This window comes from Carya illinoinensis, chromosome 10 (genome assembly GCF_018687715.1).
Source record: "Carya illinoinensis cultivar Pawnee chromosome 10, C.illinoinensisPawnee_v1, whole genome shotgun sequence".
NCBI lineage: Eukaryota > Viridiplantae > Streptophyta > Magnoliopsida > Fagales > Juglandaceae > Carya > Carya illinoinensis.
Genome location: NC_056761.1, coordinates 18,119,168 through 18,135,732, shown reverse-complemented (window position 1 = coordinate 18,135,732; position 16,565 = coordinate 18,119,168). Strand labels below are relative to the sequence as shown.

Here is a 16,565-nt window from a genome sequence, read left to right as displayed (position 1 = left end):
AATAAAAAATAGTAGTAATAGTAATAATGATAATAATAATAACAACAACAGAAGCAACTATAAAAGACACAATGGTTGTTAATGTGCATATTATGACACTACTGGGAAAATCCACTACACAACAGACTTATTACCCTGAAGGCAAATTTTGGTCAATTCATTTCAAATGCCATGCTTCAGAAACAAGGTCCTGTGAAATTAAAAGAACATCCAAGTTATGTCGATCTACCTGAGATTTCAATTGACTTCAGTCCATATGAGACATGCCAAATGACAGGAGCTTAATGGACGATTCTCATAACGGGTAATTCAAATAGTCATAGGATACCCCATCCACTAACCTTTGTATTCAAAGGTGGACTAGGCTACAATAAACAGCACAAGACCAAAGTCATCAATTGATCAGGCTGTGCATAGATGTTTTGGCAACACACGTGGCAAGTACACTTGGCATATTTCCATACATAGATTTTCTGGTCACAGACCAATTGGTTGGGCAAAACTTGGCCTGATGTCTCAATTCTCAAATCCACTTCCACCAAATGGTAAATTCTGCCCACAACTACAAGTTGAATGGATAATTTACCTTGTTTTGGCTGCAAAGCAGGTTGTGAGACTGGTCGCTTTTGAGCTGCTTGAATGTTTGCAAGAGCTGGAGATGGCTTTGGCTCTTCAAGGGGTTCCAGATCATCCCACCCATCCTTGTCAGTTTCATGCTCTTCATGAACTCCATTTTCAAGTTCTCCCCAACCATCTGTTGATGTAGGGGATGCAGGTACAGGTTGATCAGCAAAATCAGAGGTGGAATTCCCATGGACAGCAGGTTCTGTACTTGGAGGATCCATCACAAGGACTGTGGCAGAAAATTCATATTTTGAGATTGACTAGTCGAATAAATGCATCCAGGTCAAAATATATATCCAGTGGAAGTGCTAACAATTGAATTGCATCAGCTAATATTAGTGTAGAATGCTCGTAGATAACTTCAAAATAAGACAAACTGAGTATGATTAGTATATTTTGCTCTCCCATATTCCTAATTTAGAGATGTAGTACGCTTAAATTGGTCTTTGTTTGGATTCAAAAATGCTCTCAATTCATCTCATCTCATCTAATCTAATCATTACAACATTCCCAAACTTTCAAAAAAAATATAATAAACAAATCAACCTTTTCAAATCCCAAAAAAAAATATTATTAAAAAATTATATTCTAACAATATTTTATTCAACTTTCAACTTTCATCTCATCTCAACTCAAACTGATTATCCAAACATCCACTTTCTTTACATGCCCACCTCATTGTTTTCTTCCAAAAATCACCATGTAGTTAAGTAAATTATAACCCCATCCCCCCCCCCCCCCCCCCCCCCGGGCCCCCGCTCTTCTCTTTTTTATCTTCATATTTGAGTCAGATTCCTTCCTACGAACTGAGCCCAATGAGTGGAATATTTAATCCGAATGGAGATTGAAGTGTAAAGTTCCAGTTTAAACTTAAAACTCTGCTTTGATGAAATGTTAGAACCACTAATTTGTATTCCAACAAAACAGAAAATTTCAAGTCTCAACAGAAGTACCCTTTGATATTAATTTATGTCTTAAAAAAAAGGGGTCTATATACATATGCATGTCCAAAATGATTAATCAATACACTTCGCTTTCAACCTCATCCTTAATAATGAGAAAACAATGGGGACATCAGACCTTATTTTGTAAATAGAGATATATCTTTATTATTTGACAATGAGAAAGAGACCGAGACCATATCAGCTACCCAATTAACAAAGCGGGATAAAACAAGCTTTATGGATCCCTTATCATCTATCTTTACCGTGAAATGTTAAATAATTATTAAAATTGATCCAGTCATTCAAGGTGAGTATATTCAAAAGCCAGAGGTGTGCTTGAGTTAAAAAGAAAGATCACAAAGCCCAGATATACAATAATCTAATTACGTAAAATGAAAGAGTCATCAATATGCCTACCAGAGCTGGCATTGGAAGAAGTTGAAGTTATAGGTGTACTTGAAGTTGCAGAAGCAAGTGGAGCTTGTTCAGAGGGTTTGCCTTTGAGAGTCAAGGAGCTCATGGCCCATCTGCATAGGAAACATAAGTTTCGAGGCAACAGTAGGGTAAATATGCATTTTCTAATATACTTGAGGACCAAATATTAAGAATAAAGTCAGGTATGAAGATATTAATAGAACCGTCCAACCAGGCACAGGGGAAGAATAGTAAATTAAGGACATGTTTTGACATCTGGATGTCCCATGGCCCCTTCGAGGGGGCGGGGGGGGGGGGGGGGGGTGAACAATTACAGAAGATGGCTTCACCCATGTGATCTTACTTCCCAATCTCAAATAAAATAAACGGCACCAGCTAACAATCATTCCAACTAAGCTAATCACCTCAAATAAACCTAACCTCGGGTATTCCTCTGAATGTAAAGAACACACAAGTACAGACAATGATATATAGATTCATATGTGCAAGTGCACGTACATGCATCCATACCCACACATAAATACACTAGAATGTACCAATAACTCACCCAAGTAAACTAGCATTTGCTGGAAGGGATGGCATCCCAAGGCCTGCAGCTCCAGTGGTATCTCCTGAATTTGCCTAGAAAGCACCAATGGGGTAAAAGATCAACATTAAACATTATGGAAGAATGGAGCAGAACAAATATGAGTATCATTGACATTTATCAGAATTTTCATTCCCTGAAGATTCAACCATATCAAATTAGAAATAAAGATTAATAAAGATACAGAAAGAAGATTGAGAGGAGAGAAACAAAAAGGAATGGAGAGAAGGAACACAATAGAGAAAAAATTTCTTGCAATAGCAAAAGCACCACTATAAATGTGCCTGCCATAAACTATTTGCTGATAATGTGTAACTTTCTATAATTTGCCAAACATCATTTCTATTAAGCAAAATAAAAAAAGGTCAATACTGTTGAAAACATCCCAAAACAAAGGAAAATGGTTAAGGCAAGAAACCCTTTCTTAAAATATAGATGTCCACACATTAAAGCATTATACGCAGTCCGTGCTTTGCCATGTTGTTAAGTCAGAGTATTTGTGCACAAGCGATGTTGTCAAATGTTCCTTTCTTATTGAAGTAAACCTATCTCTGCTTAAGAATAAGAACATAAGCTGTGTAATGCCCGGGAGTTAGTACAAGAGAGTGGTGAATAAGATCCCACATTGCTTGAAAAGTAAAGTTCTTGCAATCTATTATGATTCCAAGGGGGCTCCAATTGTACCAGCCCTATTAGAGTACAACCCAATATATGACTTAGGCTCTTCTTGGTCATTACAAATGGTATCACAATCAATCCAACCCAGAAATGTGGGATTTAAGCCATGCCACCTACAACATATTGGCCTGATAATGATGACAGGGTTCTTTTTTTTTTTTTTTGGGGGGGTGGGGGGGTGGATTTTTTTATATATAAGAGGAGATTGCAACTGGGATTTCATACGAAAGGGTACTTAATGAGATCCCCCATTACTTGGGAGGGAGTTATTCTTGTGGTTTATTTTTATAATTTTTTATAAGTAGAAGTTCTTGTAGATTATAATCATTACAAGTGAGCTCCAATTGTAATATTGACTGGTCATTTTGGAATATAAGCCTAAATGTGGTTTGGGTCTTCCTTGGGTCATTACAAGATGCATATGTAATCAAGCAATACTTTTCTTATCATATATCTATATGCAGACATAGAAGGAGCAGATGCGCTTCACATCAAAAGAAAGAAGGATTTAAATTTACAAACCTTCTCTTGGTATTGCTTCAATATCTGCAAAAACTGATCAACTGCTTGAAATGCTTTGGATCGCACATCACTGTTCATAATTGAAAAAGGGAACAATGGCATAAATAATGAAGATCTTTAAGGTATAAAGAATAGTACACATTCTTAGGAAACTACAGCTAGAAGCTCCCAGATAGGTGACTTCTATCTGCCTTTTGCATTTATCAGAAACAAATCTGCCTTTGGCATTGATTAATGAAGTTCTATACTTACATTATAAAATAATAATAATAATAATAATAAAGGGAAACTACAGGCAAGATTCTACAACAAAGGATTGTTTATTTTTTTTTGTTTTTGTTTTCGCGGGGGGGGGGGGGGGGGGGGGGGGGGGGGGGGGAGAGAGAGAGGGGACATAAAAACTCAACTCATACATCAACAATGAGAAGTTTCTCGAGATGACATTATAGTTGATACAAAATCACTTAATCTAATTCATTGCCCAAAAGTACATTATTTTTTAAGAACCCCTAATTTGCCAACCCAGACCACTAAGTGTATCACATGTCATATGCGTTCATCAAACACTAATTTTGCCAAATACGAAGCTATAGGTAACCTAGTTAGGTTACACTACACTTCAGTACTTATGCAAGTTAATGTATAACCAATATAAAAATAGCAAATGATAGGGTAAAGAAACATAATTGATTTCTCTCAAAAAGTCTCCCTTTCGATCCTTCCAAGAAATTCAAAAAAATAAATAAATAAATACATAAAATTTCCCTCTAGCTTTAGAATTGAAAAAGAAAAACAACCATGAGCATTGCAACAAACTATTCATGAGTCTAATCAATAAATAATACCCCCCATCTTTACAATCATTCAAAACAAATATCTTTGCATCACACATCCAAAAGACGCTTACCCCAAAACTTGTCTTTCAAATTTATAATATGTTGAGGGTTATCCTTATTGTTTGTTTTATAAATATGAATGTTACTTTACTTTCTACACAGAGAAGCAAAACTATTTCACCTAACACTCCTATCACATAGAAATTCATAGGACAACGTGTGCAATGTTAATAGTAGATCACCCTTCAAAACATCAAGCAGTGCTTCTTAAGAGTATATATAAATATATATATATATATTAAGTAATAAAAAATTTTATTATTATAGAGAAACGCGTAAGCTTGGTACAACAGAAGTATACATGTGAATACATTGCTTTAAGAATTAGGAACTGTTACAAGGAAATCTTGGAAGCTGAGACTATTAAACTCTAAAGCAATGGCCCACATAAATAAAGTCTTTTATAAAAACTCCTAAACTCTTCTACAGAACATTCGTGACCCTCAAAATGTCTATCATTCTTTTCACTCCAAATACACCAAATAATACAAATGGGGGCCATCTTCCACATTGCTACAATCTGTGCTGTCCCCGTGATCTCTCTCCAACTTGCAAGTAATTCAACTACCCTTTCCGGCATTGTCCATGCTAGCCCCATTCTGCTAAAAAAATGATTCCATGTATCTTGGGCAAACTCACAATGTAGGAGTAAATGGTCCACTGTTTCTCCACTGTTTTTGCACATACAGCACTAATCCACAATTATAAGACCACGCCTTCTTAAATTATCAATGGTTAGGATCTTCCCAAGGGCTGCTGTCCAAACAAAGAACGCAGTATTGGGAGGTGCTTTACTTCTCCCTATGCTTTTCCACGAAAAGTTAGGTGAAGGTTGGGTTGTAAGTGTCTCATAAAAAGAACCTACCAAGAATTTCCCTTTCTTAGAAGGTCTCCAAACCAGCTTATCTTCTGTTGTAACAACAGGAGAAATATTATGGAGCAGGTTAAAAAATTCCACCAGCATACCCACCTTCCAATCATGAGCTCCCTAGTGAGATTGATGTTCCATGCTTGGGAATCATGTGTAGAACCCCGTCAGCCATCATCGCTTCTTTCTCCCTTGCAATTCTGAAAATAGTGGGCTAAGTAGCCTTAAGAGCCTTGTCTCCCACCCACACATCATGCCAAAAATTGATTGTCTGGCCATTCCCCATTTGCAGCCCGGTGTTACTAGAAAATACCCCCCAACCTTTCCTTATATGCTTCCATAACCCCACACCATATGCCTCCCTCCCCTCATTAGAGCACCAACCCCCCCTTGCACTCTCATACTTTGCATCAATCACACCTTTCCATAAGGCTTCCCTCTCATAATTATAGCGCCACAACCATTTCCCTAATAGGGCCTTATTAAATATCCTCACATTGTGAACCCCCAAACCACCCTCTCTCAATGGTGTACACACCTTATCCCACCCAACTAAATGAAATTTAAACTCATCACCTAGACCACTCCACAAAGTCTCACGTTGAAGTTTTTCGATCTTTGAAGCAATGCTAGGTGGAAGGGGAAATAAATACAAGAAATAAGTGGGGAGGTTAGATAAAGTACTCTTAAAAAGTGTGATCCGCCGCCCCTTAGTTAAATACAACCTTTTCCACCTGGCCAGCCTATGCTCGAATTTTTCTACCACCTCTGCGCAAATTATCTTAGCTTTAAAAGATGCACCTAAGGAGAGTCTAAGATACTTCATTGGCAACGAAGAGACCCCACACCCCAAGATGTTAACCAACCTCGGAATGTTTCTTACATCCCCCACCGCCACCATCTCCGTCTTTGTGAGATTTATCTTTAAACCGGAAACCGCTTCAAAACAAAGTATAATGGCCTTCAAAGATTGAATATGCCCTGCATTATCATCACAAAACAGCAATGTATCATCTACAAATTGGAGATGGGAAATAATAGTGGGGCCATGAAGATTCCCCACTGAAAATCCTGAAAAAAAAAAAAAACCACCCGCTATAGCAGCCGACACCATCCTACTTAAAGCCTCTATCACAATGACAAATAGGAGGGGTGATAATGGATATCCTTGTCGTAACCCCCACGAGCTATTAAAAAAGCCCACAGGCTCACCATTTAACAAGACCAAGAAACGAGCCGTTGACACACAATGCCTCATCCATCCCCTCCATCTTTCCCCAAAACCACAACGAAACAACCCAGCAAATAGAGCAAAAAAATCCAATTGATATGATTATAGGCCTTCTCCATGTCCAATTTGCATAAAATACCCGGATCTCTCTACTTGAGCCGGCTGTCCAAACATTCATTGGCTACAAGAACCGAATCCAATATTTGCCTACCTTGTACAAAGGCAATTTGAGACTTCAAAATAATCTTATCCAAGACTGTGCTCATCCTATTGGCCAAGACCTTTGAGAGTATCTTGTACGCGCTGCCCCCCAGACTAATAGACCTGAAATCTTGTATCTACCTTTTTAGGGACAAGTGCAATGAAGGTAGCATTTAAACTCTTCTCAAATTCACCAAAAGCAAAAGATTCCTGAAAAACCAGTATTACATCCTCTCTCACCACCTCCCAACTAGTCTGAAAAAATGCCATGGTAAAACCATCTGGCCCCAGAGCTTTGTCTTTGTTCATTTTTCTGATTACTTGGTGTATCTCTACTTCTTCAAATGGTCTCTCTAACCAATCCATACTAGTTTGATCAATGGCCTCAAAAGCTAAACAATCGACTGTAGGCCTCCATGCTTACGGTTCTTCCAATAACTGTTCAAAATGTCCAGCTACATTATCTTTAATTTTTGCTTGATCTGAAACTGAACTAATGTCTACGTTCATGGACTCAATTGCATTAAACCTCCTATGGGAATTTGCAACACAATGAAAAACTTTGTACTTTTATTCCTCTCCTTAGGCCACAAAGCCCTTGACTTTTGCCTCCACGAGATCTCCTCCATTAGGATCAACCTTTCTAACTCTAAGACTACTTGCCCTTTGCGATCATCCTCATCTTCCACACACTCCAAACTTTGTAGTTCTTGAAAGAGGGACTTCTTTTGTAGTGCTACATTACCAAATATCTTTTCATTCCATGTCTTCAAATCCATCTTCAAAGCTTTCAATTTTCCCGCCAACACCTTGCTCGGAGTGCCCTATAATTGATATGAACTCCACCATTGCCTAACCAAATCCACAAACCCCTCATATTTTAACTACATGTTCTCAAACTTGAAGGGCCTTCTACCCCCCCGAAATTCCTCCACAATCTAACATGATAGGAAAATGGTCCAAGCACAACCGAGGGAGTCTTTTTTTACATGAATCTGGAAATTGCATCTCCCATGAAGATATGAAAAATCTGTGCAATCTTGACTAGGCATGATTATTAGACCAAGTATAATCACCTCCCATGAGAGGTATGTCCATGAGTTCCAACTCGAAAATGAAATCCGAGAATTTCCCCATGGCATGGTTTTGCCATCCCTATCCCGATATTTTGCTTGGAAATCTTGTCACATTAAAATCTTCACCAATACACCATGGAACCTCCCACCATAAACATAAACCGGCAAGTTCATCCCAAAGTAACCTCCGCTCACACTCCAAGTTCAGACCATACACCCCATCAAAGGCCCACACAAAGTCATCTTCAGAGTTTTAAAATAAGCATCCCCCTGAATCTTCTCCCACTAACTCATTAATGTTCTCCACCACCCTTATATCCCACATAACCAATATTCCACCCGAAGCCCCATCCGAAAGTAAGTGTGCCCAACCTACATATTGGCAGCCCCATATACTCTGAATAGTTCTTCTTGTGATTAGTTTCAATTTAGTTTCTTGCAAACAAATGATGTCCGCCTTCCATTGTCGAAGCAACAATCTTATACAGAGGCATTTGTTAATCTCATTCGGCCCCCTAACGTTCCAAATCAGAATTTTAGACTTCATTTATCAACTATTCCAGCCCTCCCTTTGTTGTGTCCACGACTCACACTCCCCTCCTTTCCATCATAATTAAGAGACCAAGTTAGCCCCTTTAACTCCCTATTTCTCTTTGTCCTTGTTCCTCCATGTTGATGTCCTGCCTCTATGGCATAGGGATGCCTTGAACTATTCTTCATAACCTTTACAAGACATCCCCATCCAACTTTGAAGCTTCTCCACTTTTTTTAGAATCCAATAAGATGAAGTAAAAGGAGGAATAATCCATACTGGAGTAGGATCATCCCCTAAAAGCCCCTCCCCTTCTGTTGTAATTCTAGGGGACTCACAAATGATCAGGGATCCTTCTCCTTCTACTTCCCACTTCTCCTCCCCCTTCTCTTTCACACTAGCTTCAGAAGAAACATCCTCTTGCGACTCTCCCTATACCATCACCCTCTCCTCCTCCTCAAGCTCAGCCAACGGCAAGATCTGAGCCATCTCCCCCTCCTCAAGCTCTACCAAAAAGGTTACAAAGACCTCCCTTGCATCACGATGGGACAGAACGGCAACCTCTAAATGTCCCGAGGCCCCCTCGTCGAGCACTTCCATTGCCGCCATTGGAGAAGCACCACCGGCAGCCATCGGCTCTGTCTATGAAGGTTGCAGCCCATCTGGCCTGACGCCGACAGATTTAGGGCATATGCTTACATTTTCCAACTCTACCAGAACTAACGCCTACAACAGCACCACCGGCAGCAGGTCTACACTCGTCATCAAAACTACCTAGGTGGACGCCGGCACTAGTGGCTTATGGGTCTCCGTCGAGACCTACCCACACCCCGATGGTCCAACCTCAATCTGGTTATGTTGCCTCCAAATGTGGCTTGGCATCCCAAGGCCAGACTTCCCCATGGGCCCAGGGCCCAGGGCCTTCTCCTTCCCCTTAGGCCCATTTCGCTAGCATGGGCCTAGACCCTATTGCCTACTAAAGCCAAGCCTCACTGCACTAGCACCTTGGCCTAGGCCCAAATCCAGTGTCTTTTCCCTTAACGCACCGTATAAGGGAATTCACTTTAATAGTCATTTCCTCGAGCTGCTTCTTCAAATCACCCAGTACCTGCAACTACATTTTCTTTTTTGGTGCAACCACGTCCTTGCCACCTCCATTTCTACTCTGCTCACATGCCATAAGGGACACTCCACCTGACCCAAGCAAACCCGCCCCACCTAGTTTGATAAGTTCACGAGGTAGCTCCAAGACCCTCGGTTTCTCCAAAGCCTCCCTATATGTCCTAACACCTAAAGAGGCGGCACTGTTGGAGGTATATGAGCAGAACCTCCTTTCACAGAGTCCTTCAATGCCTCAGCCAGCTTCCTCCAACACAATCCACCCCCATCGTACACCACCAAAGCCACATAAGCACCACGGGAGTTAGTACATCTTTGTGCGATGAAGCCCCTATCTCCATCCAGGTAAGTAGTGTAAAACGTCTTGCCCCCAACCTTCACACACTCCTACAAAGCTTTAGCGAACCATCAGACTGTACCCAGCCTCACTCTCATGTCCTGACAACTTTCCAACCCTTCTCAATGAATAACACAGAACCCCCATCTCTAACAACCTCAAATAACTTGCTTTCAATAACAACATCTCTCTTAGAAGACATTTGCCTTCCAGAACAACCAGAATCACACAGTCAAACACCCATAGCCACCATCGAACGCAAAAGAAACATACAAATGGTTGTGTATGTAGAGAAAATGGTTATTTCTTTCCTTCTTAAGAATTATAACTTCTTGTTTCTGAAATGGAAATCATGAAAGCAATATTAGTAATCAAAGATGGAGGAAGTCACTGGATCAAGTTCACATTTCTCAGTGCATCAGCAAGCTGATGGACAGTTAGTGGGCAAGGGAAAATGTTGATCAACAAAAAATAAAATAGAGCAGGGAGAAACAGTTGAAGAAATGAAAAACATTGGAAAAGAAACACATTCTTAAATATGTACATGAAGAAAAAAAAACTACAAAACTAATAGACAAATCATCTGTACAATAATTAACCTGTCAGGATCAATTGTAAGTACAACAACACTTGGAAGAATCCGAGTTGCAATCTCATTGATGTCGTAGTAAGAACTGGTGGCACAGAGAGCCATGATACCTGGAACAGTACAATTTTTTATTCGTCAATAAACAAATGGTAAAACCATATTGAACTTAATGAACATCCAACATAAAAAAGTATGGAAGATGAATTGAACTTGATGAACATCCAACATATAAAAGTATGGAAGAGGAATTTAAAACAGAGTAGTTTTCTTTAAGCGAAGAACATTATGAAAAATCTAGGTAAAAAAGATGAACATAATATAAAGTTCTAATATACCAGCTCCTCGAGCAGGCGAGAAAGTATCACGCAATGCACGAACAGTAAATGCATTAATAAGAACTCTTTTCCTTGTCTGCATTGTAAATCCAAATCCATCAGTTGAGACTCTCACAAGGGGGAAATCTAAGCAAAATCTTCTCAGGAATGATCAGAAAATGGCCAATAGTACCATCTTAGAAAAGGAAAACAACCCATCGAGAATGAGCATATCTAACAAGAATTTCAAGTTATTCAGGAAATAAATGAATCAATTATAGCAACAAATTGCCAATACTAACCCCTTCATTTAGGTAGCTTGCAATATTCCCAAGCAAAATGGTGGTGTTTGTTCTGATTGCTGGCTCTTCATCCACCTGCAAGACTTACAAAACTGAGAACCTATAGAACATAAACAGAAAATTAATAAGAGCCCTAAATTTCATCAACTGAGTCATTTGTAACGATAATTTCTTCTTTTTTCTCTTTTATATATAGGCATTTGTAACCAATAAACTAATAACCTTCTCTTTATAGGATTCACTCCTCTACACAAATAGTTAAAGTTATTACCTGTAACTTTGAGAGGTACTTCAATAGTGACCCTGAAATTGTACGTTGAGAAAGCTGCAATGTCGAGTGAAATAGAAACAACGTTTAGAATGAATTCAAAAAACACAAATAACCATCCACTACCCAATTTGTTAAATCACCAATTGTCTCACAAGCTTAAATTGATGAATTTAGCATTTTCATTAATACATGAAATAATCATGACTCCATTAAATGTAGACTGAGAACGAAAATGAAAGGTAGAAAAGGAGGTTACATTTTTTGCTAGTCAATATTACAGTGCAATGTCATACAGTGCAATGTCAACCATACCATTAAGTTATCTCAAAACAACACAATCATCCTACTCCAGCATTTTAGCTTATACCTAGGAAGCGAAAGCCAGCATGTCTTTCTAGTTTTGAGGCCTTGCTTCCGCTTTATTTTTCACAATGTCTTGAAGTGCATTCAACTTAATTCTAATCACTGTATTCTCTTCCGGAACCAAGCACCACCTTAAAGGAAATTCCCTCATCTTGTCAAGAAGTAATGCCATGACGGACGAGAGCTTGTAAGAGCAACCAAATTTTCTGGCAAAGTCTGGGGATAAAAAGATAAATCAATTTCCCAACAAATTGGCAATACCTATGACGGGACAGATTTGGCCCAACTCAATTTCCCCACATCAACAGATTTGGCCCAAAACAATTAATTCTTCCCATACAAATTTCCAAGGACGTGGGAGCACTAAAGGTAGATGTAGAAGATAATAGCTTAAATTTAGTAGCCATGAGTGAAAATACCATGCACTGTAATCCAATCAGCAACAAACCAAAACACAAGTATTCAATATGGATGAACAGCAAAGATATTAGCTTGAATCCCATCAGAAAAGTAGAGAAAAGCCAATGTACAGATTACACCACCCTGAAGTACCCAGTTTCAGCTATACAGGATGGAAATCAGTATTTATCAGCGTGTATTGGTTGCATATTGGGAAATTTCAGCCAGAATCACATGATATCAGAAAAAAATTGTGTCTGAACTGATTAGTATCAACTCTAAGACCTGTATGTATGAACTCAAATATGGCATCCTCTAGTCAGGACGACAGACACATTTGACAAATGTATTCAAGAAACGATGAGACTGTGTAAACAAGCTCCACCCTCATCAGTGGTGTCACCACACCACCAGCCACCAGAGAAGGGACTGACCACAACCTGCCCCTACCAGCCGTGATTAGTAAAATAAAAATCTTAACCACTCTCATATTATTGCAATATATATGTATATATAAGCTTAGATCTGACACTTACACCCTCATGAGGCATACTTAATGCAATTATCCCCTCAAACAATGATAAACAATGAACATTGTAGAGTCATTAGTCGTGTAAGAGGGCCAACCTAAACCCAACCCTTATAGTTACTTCAATGATAAACTGAACAGGAACCCTCTAAAGCACTAGGCTGGTTGGCAGGTCAGCAGGTCAAAAGTTGAGCATTTGGTGTGATCAAGTGCAAGTGAATTTCTAATCCTCGTCCATTTTCATCGAGGATTGGCCCACTCTATGTTGTTATGATTAATTTACAACGACAATTGTGAGTCATGAAGAACAAATAATATTCATACTGTTGCCTGATTTCAAATAGCAACAGTGGTAAAATTAAACAATGCAGTATTTGCATTGTTTACTACCAATAAAAGACTATCACAATTAGCATTACTGTCATGACAAACTTCAGACATTAAAGGGTTGCCATTGCATGAATAGTAGATTTCATAGATAAATCTATAGGATAGAAAACAGCAGGAAATAGAAGTCTAAAACCAAAAAAAAAAAAAAAAACTAAATGCATACCTTTGGGGCTAGAACAAGCATAGATTTAAGAGTCAGTTCCCGAAGGAAAGCAGATGTGTCAGAGAACCCCGTAGCAACATGAGGGTAAACCTAGTAGCAAATACCAAATGAAATGTTAAGACTTCCATATTGACGAGACAGTTAAGTATCATAATTTTTTTTTTTTAACAGTTAAAAATTAGCATGATACAGTTAAGTTTCATAATTAGGACTTGTATCCAAAAGAAAAGTAACTACAATTTTTTTTTTTTTTTTAAGTAGAAAAGTAACTACAATTAGCATGATACTAAAGTATTTAAAATCTTTGTCATTGACCACATACTTGCTCTTCAACAATTTGTGCTGATAATGATTCTCCATATTGATCGACATGCTGCAGGAGACCAACTCGAATAGCTCGGTCATTGGAGGCAAAGAGTTTCACTATTGTTGGCAGTAGCTACAATCAATAAATTAACTTGTCAGATGAGAAAAAGATCTGAAATCCAATAAAAGAACAGAATAATAATAATACTACAGACAAAAACTAACATCCAAAAATAAGGACAATGTAAAGGTAAAGAACAGTATGACCTTCTCACTGAATTCGTCAGTTGAAAGCCAGGAACCCATTTTCAATAATGCAATTAAAGCAAGGGAAGCAGCCGAACCAAATTCCAGGGCAGAAGCTAATAAAGGAAGCAACTGCAGAAACAAGAAAAAAAAACAAGTATAAATGGAACTTAAAAACATAGATCATATGTTTCAAGTTGCCACGATACATTAGAATTTCCAAATCACCTTCTTCAATACAATTTGGCGAGGAAGTTGCTCTGCTAAATTTGGAAGCTTACGGAAGAAAGTATCCTTTTCAACACTATCTTTTAAATTTAGAATTTCCATGAAATGTATTGTGTCCACCAGTTTATTTTGGAAATATTCTGTCGATCCATTGATTCAAAAGAACTCATTAAAAGGAAAAGAATGGCACGAAAAAAAATGCTATGGCAACAGATAAACCAAATAATCACAAAAGGAGACATGTCATTAGAACTCATAGACTAAATTTCATCAGGCAGATATACATGATACCCAAATGCTTGACCATACAAATACTTGAACATACAAAGAGGTACGTTGTTAAATATACTAGTACAAACAAAACATCCTCCAAACAACTGGGACTACCACAAAGTCTTAACATGTAAAGCATAGGCCCCTTGTGGAATAGCACAGGCCCATATGAGGCTTCAGTTTGAAGACTGACTTATCTATCCTACCACAAATCATTATATAGTTCTCACTAATAAAGTGTTATGTTCTCAACACCTTGTATCATTGGACAAAGGCCCATTATGGCGTTTTTGGATGAACAAGCTACTAAGGTCTCCCCACAGGGAAAAGTCTCTTTGATCCCCCCATCTTTGGATGCAGAAGCTGCTCATTTATATCATTCCTGAGGACAACTAAGAGGTCGCCACAAAACAGAACCCCAAACATTAGCCGCTAAACTTAAAACAGCCAATTACTTCAGCTTATTGTCAATAAACCTTTTAGACAATTACTTCAGCATTTATTAACAATCCACATATTTTCAAATAAACTTTTTTTTTTTTTAATAATTAATAAAAGAATTTTTTTTTTTTTTTGATAGGTAATTAATAAAAGAAATTTAATTCCAATTAAGTAGGCATAGCCCAAGTACATAGAATGTATACAAATGAGAACACCTACTTACAAGCTAAAGCAGAATACAACTACAGCAAAACATTACAATCATTCCAGTTCCTCACAAGGTTCTTCACCCAAAACCTTGCAAGGAAAAACCCCCTCAGTTCCCCTATAGAACGTTCACAATTATCAAAGCACCTCCCGTTCCTTTCTAACCATAAACACCGAAGTAAGAACAGGGGGATCATCTTCATCACAGCAGTGTTGTTACTTCTCCCCTCAATACCTGGCCAGCATGCAAAGAAATCCACTACATGAATAGGCATCACCCAGAAAATGCCAGCCTTTGCAAAAATCTCATTCCACAACGATGTCGCCACCTCACAATGGAGGAAAAGATGATCAATAGGTTCACCATCCTTCTTACACATAAAACACCATTCAGCCACCTGAAAACCTCTCTTCCTCAAGTTGTCAATGGTTAGTATTTTCCCAAGAGACACCATTCAGCAGAAGAAAGCAACCTTACTAGGCACCTTGGCTCTCCAAATACATTTTCGCAGATAATCTTTGACCCCATGACTGGTTAATGCCTTGTAAAAAGAACTCACTGAATCTGGAATTAACTGTATGCACCCACAGCAAACTGTCCTCCCTGTTCTGATCAAGCTTCATCTCATATAATCTTCCTAATAATTCTAAAACTTCACATTCTTCCCAATCCTGCACATCTCTAGTAAATTCCACAATCCAGCAAATCATATTGTTAGAAAAGTGATAAGAATCAGCCACTGCAGCCTCTTTATCTCTAGCAATCCTGAAGAGCTTAAGGAAAACAACCTTAAGAGGTGAATCCCCACACCAAGTGTCAAGCCAAAAATAGATATTTGCCCCATCCCCCACCTTGAATTTATCATTCTTGGCAAAGACACCCCATCTCAGCCGAATAGATTTCCACAAACCCACTCCAACCATCCCTCTTACTTCATTCGTACACCAACTCCCCCACATCCTCCCATGTTTAACATCCACAATATTTCTCCAAAATGCATTACTCTCACTATGATACATCCAAAGCCATTTCCCAAGGAGAGCTTTATTGAAAGTCTTAAATTTTGCACTCCCAACCCTCCACAGGAAACCAGAAGACAAACCTTATTCCAACTCACCAAATGAAACTTTCTTTCCTCCCCATTATCATCCCACAGGAAATTCCTATAAATCCTCTCAATTCTTTTAGTAACCCCACCTGGTAAAGGAAAGAGAGAGAGGAAATAAGTGGGGAGATTAGTATATGTGCTTTTAATCAGGGTAACTCTTCCACCCCTGGACAAATATAATTTTTTCCAGCCAACTAACCTCTTCCTAATCTTCTCAGTCACCCCATCCCAAATAGAAACTGATTTGTGAGCAGCACCCAAAGGTAGTCCAAGGTATCTCATGGGTAAAGAAGCTACAATCCAAAATATTGGCCAGATCCAGAATATTTCTGACCGTACCCACTGGAACAATTTCAGACTTGGAAAGATTAATTCTTAATCCAGAA

The 16,565-nt window shown here is 38.6% G+C and overlaps 1 protein-coding gene across 1 annotated transcript in view; it reads right to left on the bottom strand.

Moving 5' to 3' along the window:
• LOC122278789 (probable inactive serine/threonine-protein kinase scy1) overlaps positions 1-16,565 on the bottom strand; it is a 33,879-nt gene that overhangs the window by 815 nt on the left and 16,499 nt on the right. Inside the window, exons 9-20 of the mRNA XM_043088990.1 lie at positions 14,150-14,289; positions 13,943-14,053; positions 13,692-13,808; positions 13,370-13,459; positions 11,526-11,579; positions 11,255-11,329; positions 10,974-11,049; positions 10,649-10,748; positions 3,790-3,859; positions 2,551-2,624; positions 1,986-2,095; positions 587-853 (exon numbers count right to left, since the gene is read on the bottom strand). Coding sequence (XP_042944924.1) covers positions 587-853; positions 1,986-2,095; positions 2,551-2,624; positions 3,790-3,859; positions 10,649-10,748; positions 10,974-11,049; positions 11,255-11,329; positions 11,526-11,579; positions 13,370-13,459; positions 13,692-13,808; positions 13,943-14,053; positions 14,150-14,289 — 1,284 coding nt within the window. The remainder of the gene's footprint in view (positions 1-586; positions 854-1,985; positions 2,096-2,550; positions 2,625-3,789; positions 3,860-10,648; positions 10,749-10,973; positions 11,050-11,254; positions 11,330-11,525; positions 11,580-13,369; positions 13,460-13,691; positions 13,809-13,942; positions 14,054-14,149; positions 14,290-16,565) is intronic.